At 35.2% G+C, this 13,510-nt stretch overlaps 1 protein-coding gene across 1 annotated transcript in view; it reads right to left on the bottom strand.

Annotated features, from left to right (window-relative positions):
- GABBR2 (gamma-aminobutyric acid type B receptor subunit 2) overlaps nt 1–13,510 on the bottom strand; it is a gene marked incomplete at both ends in the record, with an annotated part of 453,856 nt that overhangs the window by 144,453 nt on the left and 295,893 nt on the right. Inside the window, 2 exons of the mRNA XM_083878236.1 lie at nt 11,125–11,257; nt 11,745–11,895. Coding sequence (XP_083734362.1) covers nt 11,125–11,257; nt 11,745–11,895 — 284 coding nt within the window. The remainder of the gene's footprint in view (nt 1–11,124; nt 11,258–11,744; nt 11,896–13,510) is intronic.

The following is a 13,510-nucleotide window of genomic DNA, read 5'->3' as shown; positions in this document are numbered from 1 at the left end:
AACCTAAAGGCAATGCTTTTCATTAGAAAGCAGCCTAGTTTCACATCTAATTTCTGGAGAGTTTGGGATTTTTAATTTGTGATTTCAGGACATGCATATTGATGAGAAATATCACCTCCTAACTAGGTGTTCTAGTGAGATTCAAAATTTGAAATCTTAGATAAACCTTAGGAATAATCTAAATGTTTCATATCTAAATACATGCTATTTTTTGCCTTTTCCAGAATTTCCATTTTTATATGCAAAACATGATCTTTTTACACAAAATTTTCTGTGGAAAACAACTTCTGATTTTTAATAGTGTTTAGTGACTAGGTATAAAGCCAGGGAAAAGAGAAAAAATATATACTAATTCAAAAACTATTGATAAAACAATAAAATTACTGCAGTTCCTTAAAATAAATAAATAAGATAAATGTGGTCCAAAATGGTGGATTAATAAGAGAAAAGTGGTTCTTCACTAAGAGAGTTGTGAGGCACTAGACCAGGTTGCCCAAAGTTGTGGATGTCCCATCTCTGGAAGTGTTCAAGGCCAAGTTGGATTTGGCTTTGAGCAACCTGGTCCAAAGGGTGACATCATTGCCTACGGCCATGGAATTGAAACTAGATGATATTTAAGGTACCTTCTGACCCAACTATTCTAGGAGTCTATGAAAAGTACACACATTACCATGCGTCTTAACATTAGAAAATGTTGCAATTGTGTATAGAAGACTGTTTAGACATTTGTATGTATATATTAATGACTTAGTGGCATTTAATGTTGTGGTTTATCTGTTGCATTGCTGATAATGACCCTGAATGTAAAGTTAACTAATTTCTGGTTAATCTTGCTATCAATAAAACCAGTAAAACAACAGTGATTTGAGTCAAAGTATCAGAATTTTGTTACTTTGTGGCAGTCTTGAATGCGATATTGAAAAAGAAACCCCTAAACAAACAAAAAACTAGAAAAAAGGAATAGATATTTAGGCCAGCAAAACATTATTTTTAACTTCAATATTTTCAAGTCTTTGCTGATTAACCACTATCTTTGCTGATTAACCACCTGCATTATGCTTCAGTAAAACCAGAGTTAAATCAACTGAGAGATTTAAAAAGTATTTTTCACATTGTAATGTTCATACTAGCCAGTTACGGTATTTTTGACTTCACATCAATAACCATACTTAGCATTCAATCCTTTTGCTGCTATTAATAAGTATTCAGCTCTTTTGTGTACAGCTTAGTGGTATATTTGGCAAACAGATACATGGTATTTTCGTCTCTAATAAGACTCTGTTTTGTTCTCACTGAAACAGTAATTGTCTCTTGGGAATACTAATAAATTCAATTATGCTCATAATATGTTTCTAACTCAATATTCAGAAAAATGTTATTTCTAGCATGTTTGATTAAAAAAACTTTTATGTATTCCTGATTGAGATTGTGCATATTAGAATAACATAACTACTGTCTGTATTGGAAACATTCTAGATTAAATATACCAGGATTTTCTCAAAATGAGATCATTGTTGCTAAGAAGGAGATGGTAAGTTTCAGATGAAAATTAATTTTTAATTTTGAAGAAAATGACCTCAAATTTGTCTGCTATAATTCATTAATGCAGCTGGAAAATGAAAAATTTAGAAAACAGCAAAAGTCTCTAAAATTCTTATATCTGCTCATCTATTTTCTTAAATGTATTATACCTCCATATCCTACTCATCTGAAAGAACATGATAAAAATATCAATAATTGAAGAGCATGACCATGATGTTATACAATTGATAAGTAATTCTCTCATGTTGGAAGTTTCTAATTATGTGTTTCACCAGAAGCTGAAGAAAACTACCCTTCCCTTGTGCCCACCTAACAAGCAGGAAAATATCTCTTTAGCAGACAAGAACTTGCATTCAAATACCTGCTCCTAACTAGACACAAGGCCTGAAAAAATTCTTTTTTTCTTAAATGGTTAAGTCATTACAAAATTCTTGATGCCTTCAATTATTTTAGGGTATACTTTCTGCTTATATGGCTTGGTTTTTTTTTTTTTTTTTTTTTTAAATAAGATGTGTTGCCTATTTGAATGTGTCCTACAAATATTTTGTTTTCTATAATTCAAAGACAGCATGCAAGTGTCAAAGGAAATTATACAATTTGGTATACAACAATCAACATTCCTACACAGGTAGTAAAATAGAGTTTCCTATGGCTGTTTTCTTTTTAGGTACCACACTATTTTGGTTTAGGGTCTATTTTATTCTTGAAAACACCATGTAGGAATTTTTACTTTTTATAAATTACTTGATAGAAGCTCTTACAGGTGCATTAACTGTGATGACTAAATAAAACTAGAAAGCATTTATCTGGTGGAGAGCACAGTTGACAAAAAATAAAATAAACACTGAAAGTATCTCCACAAAGAAAGATGTCTTTCTGATAATGTTCCAGACTTGAAACAGATATGGCTGTTATTAAAAAAGCAAAACAACCTACCTTTGTCAAATACTAAACTTTAAACAAATATTGTAAGTTTCAGCTAAAGAATCACTGCATCTATGAACAAGATGTTCCTTACATCTCGTAGGAGCATTACTTTTTATTTTTCTTTGCCAGTAAACCCCTTCTGTTTTTAACCTATCCATAAGGTGCTCAACACCTTTTATTTTTTCAAGGAAAACAACGCTTCTGCCACATAATAAACACAAGATAGGTTAAGAATCTTATGTAAAATTACTTTAAATTCAATCCTTTTTCCTCTTAACCTTGAGCTTTAGCTGGCTAGTCTACATCTGCTGCTATTTGATATCATCACACAAATATATCTGAGCCTATCTCATTATGGGAATAGTGAAGTGGTTACTAATTATAAATCTGTGTAACAGACAGAAAAGTTACCTGATATTACCACTCATTATTAATAAAAGAAGCCATCTCATTGGGAACAATGAGTTAGTAAGGGAAAATTATTCAGTGTTTCTGGCACTTTCACCACTTACTAAAGAATTAAAAATCTCTCTTTATATATTCTAAGAATTTACAAATAAATCCAACATTTTAGGTGTTGCTAACTTTCAGATAAACAACCATATTATTTGAATTAATTTTAAATATTTTATTTTAGTATAATTACATTTCTATATAAAAACACAAAATAAGGTTTTCTTGGAAAATTAACTGAATTCATGAAAAGTTAAAAATCTATTTTTTCAAGAAGTTCCATTATTTTCCTTTATTTGACCACCACTGCCTATGCATTCAGAAGACCACACAGTTACAATCTGGCAAAGAATGCCTGGGAAGGTCTTGAGTTCATGAAAAAGGTAATAGCAATTTCAAATGTAGGTGATCGAGGAAGGGATGCATTTTACTGCTTTGTCAAATTGAAAGAAAAAAATATAGCCACCTGAACTGAATACACTACACACTCTTGTTTTTTCATGTTGCAGGTTTGTTAATGCTATGTTAATCCAGTTTGCCAATCTCAAGTGAAAAAAGATGGGATCAAAGACTCAGAGTGATGAATAAAGAACCCAAGTATCAGCTCAAAGAACCTTCATGTGTTGTGTTAAAGGCTTTAAACTTCTTATCACTTCTCTAGGCCACTTTTTTTTTTTTTTTTTTTTTTTTAATAACAATTATTTGAATGGGATAGTGAGACTACTTGGTTCTTTAAGAACTTCAATTAGTAAAACATTTAGATTGTGCTTCTGCAGAGGAATCATTCAAGTTCAAGATTCTTGCAAATATACTTTTCTCACCTCAAGATGTATTTTTTTTTTTTTTAATAAAACTTGCAAGTCCTTCTTTTGTAGGACTTGACACTCCACTCTCCAGCTTTGTTTATGAGACTCAGACTGATTCACTTAAGGAATATCAATAATGAACCAGTTCTATACACACCCTGGGTAGAAGGTGCAGTGCCCACAGGATTAGGCTGCAGCTGAACATTATTGCTGAGCAGCTTGGTGGATCTCAGTACTAGATTTAGGTACTTAAAAGGAGCAAATGTGAGAATAACCATGCTGTGCATTTAGCCCTGGAGAGCACAATTGTCTTTAAGTGGACAATTGCATTGATTTCTCTGCAGTATTCAGGAGTTGGAAATTAGCACCTTCTATTTTTCTTGGAAAACTGGGGACATAATGGATAATTATGATGAACAAAAATGTTTCATCTCAACAAGTTTTCCCTGGATTATGGCCCTGCTTCTATTAACGATGGCAAAATTGAGAGTGTGAGCACAAGCAGACCCCAAAGAATGAGTTCATCCCTTTGAATTATACTTTTCTCATTTATCAGAGATTTTTGACAAATTTTTATGACTTTTAGCTCATTTTTTAGAATTTGTGTGGCACCAGCAGATTCCTGTAAAACATAAGTGGCAATAACGTTAGAGAATTGAATCCTGCTGTTTTCACATAAATTAAATACAGAGGTTCATCACATGCTGTGAGATCTCCTGTAGTGATTTCTTAATATCCTTTAGATCATTTTTCAGAGTTAATCTATGGGTAGTATAAAAGATGTTATCATTTCTCCTGTTTCTGTAAGGGGGCTTTAAAAACTGTCTGCTGTTTCTACTGAAGGAGAGGAAAACATTTTAAAAATATTACCTTAATAAATCTCTGGCAAGGTTGTGGTGTATTTGCTTCAGTATATGACATAATTTTGTTTCCAGGATCTATTCAGTCTTATAACTTTTGTCTGTACTCTTTTTTTCTTTATCCTCAAGAAAATGTCATTTACTAAAATAGAAACTGATCAGGCTCATGTTAAGCTCAGTAACAGAACTGCTGTTGAATTAAATAGGAGTGAGATCAGTCTCAGACTGAACCACAGTGAGAACAATTATGGAAGTGATTATACAGAAAAGGGAGATTAAAATTAACAGCTAAACAATTAAATAGGAAATAAACTGAAGAATACACACAAAATTAAAAAGGCCAGATGAAAAACACAAACAAAGGCTCTGGCTTCCAGAGACACAGAAATAGATTAGAGGTCTAAATCCTTTCTTCAATAGAAGTTGAGTGTCTGTCTGTTGGATTTTCTTTTAAATTCCTGGCCAAAACGAAACAATTGGAGCACAAGAATTAGGCAAATATAAAGTCTAAAGAGAGGAAACATCCCTTTCTGCAAAAAAAAAAAAAAAAAAATAACCCTACAACACACTAAAACAAAATCCTGAGTTTTGGGGAGTGTCTGAAGAGCATAAAGGGTGTTAATAAGGACCACATCATTAACTGCTGTCCAACTATCAAGGCCACATGCCATTTGGTAGCACAGGGTCTAGTCCAAGTGCCTCTTGCCCACAGAGAAAACCACAGCTTTAGTGGTGGTGCTGCACACATGTTTTCCTTTCAGTCTGTTGCCTCAAAATTGGTTGAAGAGAGAAAACACAAAGTGACAAGCAAAGACAGAGCAGAAATAAATAAAAAGACAGAAGGTTCATACATCTTCTCCCTCTCCCTGCTTTAGTATTAGAGGAAAGTCCCTCCTTTTAGAGCTGCAGTCAGCCAGCTTCCGGTGTTTTAGCGAATTGCCCACCATCTCCCTTACCCTGCAGCCTGCTTCCATCCCTAGGAACCCATTCCATAAGAGCTCAAAACTGTCTTTTCCTGCCTATTCTGCTCTACAATCTATAAGTCTGTGTTTAATGTGTTTTTCAGGAGGTCTCTTCACTCTTATATCACATTGCAATCCCCACTGTTCAGAGGTTCAGGATTTCCCTGGAAAGGGTGAAATGTGGACCATGGACTTCCACCTTGCCTAACTGTTCTCTCAGCATGGCAGAAATAGGAAAACTAAAAAAAAAAACAAACAAAAAAATCCAAACACAAACAAAAAAACAAAAAAACAAACCAAAACAAACAAACAAACAAACAAAACCACAGTGAAAAATAAGTAAACCCCTGCCTTTCACATTGTTGCAAGGCATAGAATCAAAAGTGTTCAAGACCTATAATTAAGAATATTACTAGTTGAAAACACTAAATGTGTCTGAATATCTGGATACATTTAAAGGTTACATTTTAAAGTACTTCTTTGAAAAGAATTAAGGTCTATAACATCTACTGTTGCCATGAATGCAGGTCCTCAAGATGTTTTTTCTGAGAAAAAACACTCGTTCTGGGTAGTCACATAGTAGCAAGCTGGACCTTGTCAGTGGTCTTTCTCCTTTTCTCTTTCTGTCTCTCCATCCCACCCCACTGTTTGGTTTCTTCTTTCTGTACAAAAAGTGTTTCCAAATGCCCGTATCATGGCTGAGAGCAATGAACTGAAATCTAAGAGCCTGCAGTGTGCAAAAACCTCCAAGCCTGGCAGATCATTTTCCCCTTCCTAATCACTGCAATGACCCAGTGCACCACACTCCCCAGAAGAAAGTCCTGCTACACATCAAAACTACCAAGACTGAGGAGAAGAGCTGTTCACTCTACTAATACCTAATGAACCAGGCCTTTTTTTGTGGAACCGTGGGTATGAGCAACATAGAGTACTTAAAACATCTTCAGCCCCAACTTAATAATTAGATTTACTTATTTGAGGAAGATGTATAACAGAGAAGACTATGGTTATCCTCAGGACCCTAGTAGTCTTACATTCCATAGCAGTTAGAACTTGGAAAGACATTACTCATCTTAAATGTAAATCATGAAATTCTCAGTAGAATGTATTAAAGAAGTCTAAACGTTATGATCTTATCTAATATTCTTTCTATTTTAAGTACCTCTATTTAGTATGTCACCTTAAACTCTATTCATAGGATATGTCACCAGCATTGCTAATTTTGAGTCTCTCTCTTTCATATAATGACTGCTATCAAATATGTTTCCACTTGCTTGCGTTTTTTCAGTTGGCATCACATCTCATTTCACACCCTAATTTCTAAATTCTCCCTTTTTTTTTCTTTTTTTTCTTTGCTATGATACCATGGTGATTCTGAACTTAAAAACAAAGATAAATCATTCTCATTCTCTCTCTCACTCTCTGAAACACTTTGTACTTTGGCATACATATGGATGTAATGAAATATTGCATTGCATTTTCTTGTTCTGTGCAACCAATAAAGTTGCTATTAACTAAGACATGATCTAATGGTTCAATAATACACTGACCACTTTCTCAGAACTCACTGCTCTGGACCATTTTAATTCCATATAACTGGAGTTATAAAATATGATACCTAACCTCTAATTCTAACATGGAACTAAATTATGCTACGTTTGCTATTACAAGTTCTTACAGAGAAAACACAGAATTATTATGTATTGAAATATAGTTGATTACTTTTCCATAGAAAATGGCCATACCAAGATAAAAATGAGTGTGTTTGGGAACCAATTGGGAACGCTATCACTCTGTCACAAAGCCCACATTTTATAATTTTAAAGACTAATATAATACCCTTATTCATCAAATTATTTTACTATATGTTTAAAATGCTTTGCTGACTCTTAACTACATTTAACACTGGTTTCTATGTTTCAGCATAATGACTTGTAGACCACCTCCTCCTACACCCAGTGCCTTACAGAGTGGAAAGTGGCAGTACAACTTAGCAAATAAATCCTTTGAACCTCTCAGGTGTTACTGGTGTAATTCTGGGTCGTGTCTCAGTGTCCTTGGAATATTACAGCACTAGGCATATGTCGCATATAGACATAAACTGTAGAAAAGCAAAAAAAGAGCTGATCTTGCAAAGTATTTCACCCTCCAAACAGCACTACAAACAACATGCTCTAGAGGGAACATACCCAACAGTGCTGAATGTAATACCTACAATTTGGAAACCATTTTTCTTGAATTTGTGGGGATAGAATAATAGATTGTTAGTTTTAAGATACCTTAAAGATTTTAAGATACCTTAAAGACCACTTATTTCCAATCCTCTTGCTGTGGCAGAAACACCTTAGTAAACACAGAAGTTTTAAGGACCTCCTATAAGTTTGCCAAAAATTGTCAGAAATTTAAAAAGAGACCATATATAACATATCCAATTAAGTACACTGGCTATTGTGTATATACTGCTACTCTGGTGAGATCTCATCACTTCTGAAATACAGAAGACAATGAGGGTGATTATTTGGCTTAGACGGGGATAACACTAATGACAGCTTTATAACTTTGCACGTGCTTATAAAACTTGAATGAAAACATTGACTTCCCTTCCAAAAGAATATCTCCCTTCATTGACATATGGCTCTTCTCTGTGTCTGAGATACTGCCCTTATACCCTGATGACTTGCCTCAGTGGCTTTTTATGGTCATTCTCAATTGCAACTATTTTTTTTTAAGACTAAGCCACAGTCAGTGAAATAAAATGGGAGTTTTAAACTAATCTCTCATGGATAGAATGAGTAATCAAAATCATGCATTTCAAGAGAGATGGATGATGAAGAGAGATTTGTCCTGGCCTGATCCTATAAGCACTGGTTATCTGTAAGCAGACCTTATGAAACCACTAAGCATATTGCTCACATGGGAATTCGGATGTTCGTGACATGGAGCCAAATGTAGACTCTCTACCCAGCAATTGGTGGATGTTTTGATGAGAGGAGAGAAGGGTTATTCAACAGGTAAGCATATTTGCCTCCCATATTTATGAATTTCCCAGTACTAATTCACAGTTTTCTAGATACAATAGAAGTGCATTGCCACAGTGAATGGTAGCCATGCAGAGATGATACCTAGGAGAAGAATAAGCTATTCCATTTAAGAGAATATAATCAGAGGAAAAAAAATTAAAATAAATGTTTTAATGAGTAGGGTGTTGGAAAATCCTTCCTTATTGGTGGCTACTGAAGGCCTTGTTGCATCTATGACTGCAGTACCAATTGCTGACAGAGATGGGGTTCATAAGATACATCAGTAGCCATGCACAGGAAAACACAATCAGAAATGCTTCTGTACTGAACTGAAAACCTGGAAAGCAAAGACTGAGCAGAAATCTTAGACACTGCTCTGTTTATACAGCATTTAACTATGTTTTAAAAAAATAAATCTCTGCTTAAGGCATGAGGTGATATTTCTTAATCAAGGTTTGGCTTTAGGACACAGCATTCTCCCCCATCCCTTTCTTTTATTAGGCACCTAAGTCAAGTAAGTGTTTTACTCAAGTGAAGATCTATCCCTCTATGACAGACAAACAGACCTAACACAATGCTACAGATATAAATTTGAATAAAAGGAAGAGATATGTAGGATTAGACAAAATAAGCAGCCCACGGTTAATTTTTTTTGCTTTTAGAAAATAAGAGTAGTGATTACATTTTGAGAGGCAGATTAGAGAAAAATCAGATAGAAGAAATGTTCTAGCTCATAGGCACAGGATTTTGGACATTGGTTCATTTTTCAAAGTTAAGACTGAGCCGTTTCACATGTAAAGAAGGACTCAAATTTAGTCTTATATAGTTACATTTGGTTGGAAATCTGTTTCCTAGAACAGCTAGATGCTGATAAGTATCTCTGGTTCCCACTTGCCTTCTGTTTGGCAGTGCATGGCTGCTTCCAGAGGAGAGTTGTAGCCCATTCATACAATCATCCCTGCCTGCAGTCTGGCAGGGAACTCAGGAGCTCTGGATACAAGCCCTTCAAGACTGAGCAGACATCAAGGCTTAAAAATTGTGTTCCATGCCACTAGATCCTTCTGCAATGGAGGATGAGAAAAGAATGGGGATTGACATCAACAATGGATTCCTAATGACACTTCTGCTCCATCTGTAGCTATTTCACAAAAAAGGGCATAATTCCTGGATAAAAAATGGATGATGTCATCTTCTACTTCCTATTGTCCCCATTGTATTCACAGAGTGATAGACTAGTTTATGAGAAGTAAACAGGATCATCCTTTTAAAATCTTTAAGGCATCTCTTTCTACTAGTTGTATTGAGAATTAGAGCTCTAATTGTAGGAAGACTGGATGTTCTTTCCTTCTCCTTTCCTTTGCTGCTAAAGTTTAAGTGTCTGAAATACAGCTGTGTCCAGGCCCAGCCAATGAAGGTAGGACTTTCCTCAGACAATCCTGTACATTCACCCACAGTATGTCTTCTAGTCCATCTTGGCATGTGCTACGGATTCTCCAGTGTTTTGAAATGGTCTAACTCAACAGATCACATGCTGTTTCACTTCTATATGGATTCTAGTCAGTATGGTGGGCTTCAGTTGGTATATTGGAATGTATTTGCATCAACTAGCTTTAGGTATCAAACCTTCATGCTTTGAATTATCTTTTTGAAGTAAAATTCCTCTCTTGCCAGTCATTACATCAGAAATTTAGACTCCTAAAAAAAAAGAGGTGCTATGAACTGCAACTTTCTAGGGACATGAAGAAGAATCAAAATTATAGTGAAGGTAACCCCTGAGTGTGATATTCTTAGGTAACAGTTCAAGCAGAATCCTAGAATTTTTTGAGAAGATGTTGGATAAATTTAAATGCTGTACTGCTTCTGGAAGGACTACCCTTGCAGTGAAGTTCTTGCCCTATCCCTTTCTTTAAAAAAAGCCTCTGTAATTCATAGTGCACATTGCAGGGAACAATTAAGACAAGTTTCTAGGTGGACATATTTAATTTGGTTTCAGAGTTGCTTGTTTTGATTTAAATAGAATGTATTCTATATGGATGTAGGCTTGTGAGAATTTATAGGGTAGCCTGCAAATAGTAGAAGTCTTTGGAGAATTGGCCAAAGAGACTGACTAAAGAGAACTAGACAAGCGAAAGTCATATGATTTAAAATAGTGGGGAATATATAAAGGAAACACAGTAGCTTTACAGGTATTACAAGTTGCCATGCTACAAACACAACCATTAGTAAATCATCTTTTTAGATATGATTTCAAAACAAGAATATACATCTACCCTTTCAGACTGAGGTCAAATCCCAATGTATCTGAAGCTTTCAACAAAAGCAACAACAACAGCAATAATAATATCAATAAACAACAACAACCACCACCATAATGAAGCTCTGTGCATATTTTACAGTTTGGTCCCAGAAAATATCCCAGGAAAGAAGTACAAGAATCAGTGATTTAATGGAATGACACATCCAACTATTGAATTTTTCTGTTTGCATTTCTCACAAAGTTTCCTGTAAGACTGAATTCAACTAGAATTGAACTAGAAAATACAGAATTACTTACTGTGCAAAGTGTCTCAAATGTCTTTTCGGAGACAAAGGATCCATCAAGACCAAAAAGAAAAATAGATGCATAAGAAAGCATCCCTCCAAGGATAATAAGGTTGTTCATGTAGGGACTGGACATCTTTATTAGTCTACGGACAAAAGGTAATAGTGCATTAAAGAGGAAAAGATTACTGCTAGGCTACTAGAGCAATAAAGAAGAGCTTTTTTAACCAGGCAAAGAGACAAGTTTTCTGGAACTCCATGAAATCTCAAGGCATGCACAGTATTTGCTATTTTATGAAGTATAGCATTGTTCCAGGTTTTTAAATGCTTAGTAAAAAGACCTCCTATTTTACTGATGTATTAATTAGCTAGGGTTAATGTTATTAGCAGACAGTCAAACATAAAATAGAAAATTACACTTTTCAGACATATAAAAGAACTTAAATACAGTCTGTTTCAATGTGGATATATTACCCAGTGATTTCAATTAAATAGTTCTAAAATACCACCTTTCCACAGTTTTATATTTTCCTTACATATATATGTGTGTATATATATATATACATAACTGGTTGTACAAAGACAGCATTAAATATGAAAGAACTTGTGATAGAAGTAACATGAATGTCTTACTTCTGATTTCTGTTTTTGATGTTAAAGAACAAGAAAGCACTGGCCATTATCATTCCTAGGATTGTGAGGGCAGACAGGATGCTGTAGAGAGGCAGGGAGATTTTGCGCAGCTCCTCTTGTATAATGGTTTTGTCCTTCGGAGGCTCAAGTCCTAGAATTACATGAAGAAATAAAAAGCTAAAGCTCAACCAGATGTAGAATTTCTGCAAGAAACTTTGCCTCACCTAAGTACTATACCTTGAATTAGCACACTTATCAACTGTGAATCACACCAGTAGTTGATAAAATCATTGACTTTGACAGACATATGTTAGTCATATTGATTGACATGAAGATTTGCATTTCTGGAGCAGGTAAATATCCTCTCTGGAAGAAAAGACACAACCAAACCCCAATGCAGAACCCCCTACATGCTAACTAGCCTCATTTTAAAGTAAATAAACACTAAAATGCATACTTTGAGTGTAAATTTTACCAGGAGGTTATGCTTTTCTGAAACAATTGACAGAGCAATGAGTAGAAACAGAAAACATCATTTTCATGCCCACTGCTGTTGCCAGAGCAAATTCAAACAGCTTGTCTTGAGATCAGCCTTAGTGTAGCGTCAATGGGACAGGGATTGATGGCTCTGAGGCTGAAATGTGGTCCTGGGCTGTGGGCATGATGGGGGAAAACCTGGGAGGAGGAAAGGGAGAGTTGTCCGTGCCCTCAGGACTCTACAGTAGGGAAGCATATGGGAAAATGGATGGAAAAAGTTTTATAGGGAGAGATCCACTTTGCAGATGTGGATTTGAATGTCTGAACTTAAAAACTATGTTTAAAGGTGTGTACTTCATCGACAGTCAGCTCCAACTAATTAAAGGCTTCTTGGTTTAATGAGGAGAATCACTTTCCGACAACTGCAATAAAGCTCTGCATCCCTGACTTTTCACACTCCATTTCACCTGCCTACTAATTTTTTCCTTGGTGCAAGAGATTGGCAAAAGGCCTTTTGTATCACTGTCTTCCTTCAGAAACAGCTTTGTGTGCTCTACAGTTCCGGAGCCTGTCTTTTTGCATTGGCTCTCTGAGGGGGCTGCAAGAACCACAGGGCTGAGCAGCTCCTTTTGCAGCTTGGCTGCAGAAGCAGAGCTATGAGTACCTGACTAGCAACTGCCATGGCTAAATTTTATATCCACTCCTCTGCCTTGCACCTAAAAGAATTTTCAAAGATTTGCACAATAAAATAGCTTGACCTTCAAGAGTTAAATTGAAACTATTCAGACAATGGAAACTTGCTACCCTTTGGTCTTTATGCTCAACTTTTCAGAAAAAAAAAATTCCTTTAGGTGATTGCAAAAAAGTAGCAGTGAAGGGACCATTTGTTGATTTAATATTGGAGGGAAGTACCTGAGATTTTCCTCTTTTCCTCCTCACTGCTTGTGTTTACAGTGCACGGAAATTAATAAAATTAGACAAATAACAAGCCAAAAAACCAATAAAACACATGCCTGATTTAAAAGGACTAACACTAAAATATAAAACTTCACCCTACTCTTTCTACACTCTACAGAGTGTATATATTTATATTTGTTTATATTTATTAAATATAAACAAACAGTGAATCTACAAACATTATTTTCTTGTTTGTGCACCAGCCATTCAATCCTGTTGCTTCCTGTTGCTGTGGAATTTTATGCAATGCTTTATACAGGAACATTTTTACTACTCTATATTGCAAATACTTAAAGTTACCAGGCTTCTTATACTGACGGGAAGTCAGCATC

This window comes from Zosterops lateralis (assembly GCF_965231275.1).
Source record: "Zosterops lateralis genome assembly, chromosome: 1".
Taxonomy (NCBI): domain Eukaryota; kingdom Metazoa; phylum Chordata; class Aves; order Passeriformes; family Zosteropidae; genus Zosterops; species Zosterops lateralis.
Note: the sequence above shows the minus strand (reverse complement) of the source record. Positions and strands in the feature narration are given on the sequence as shown.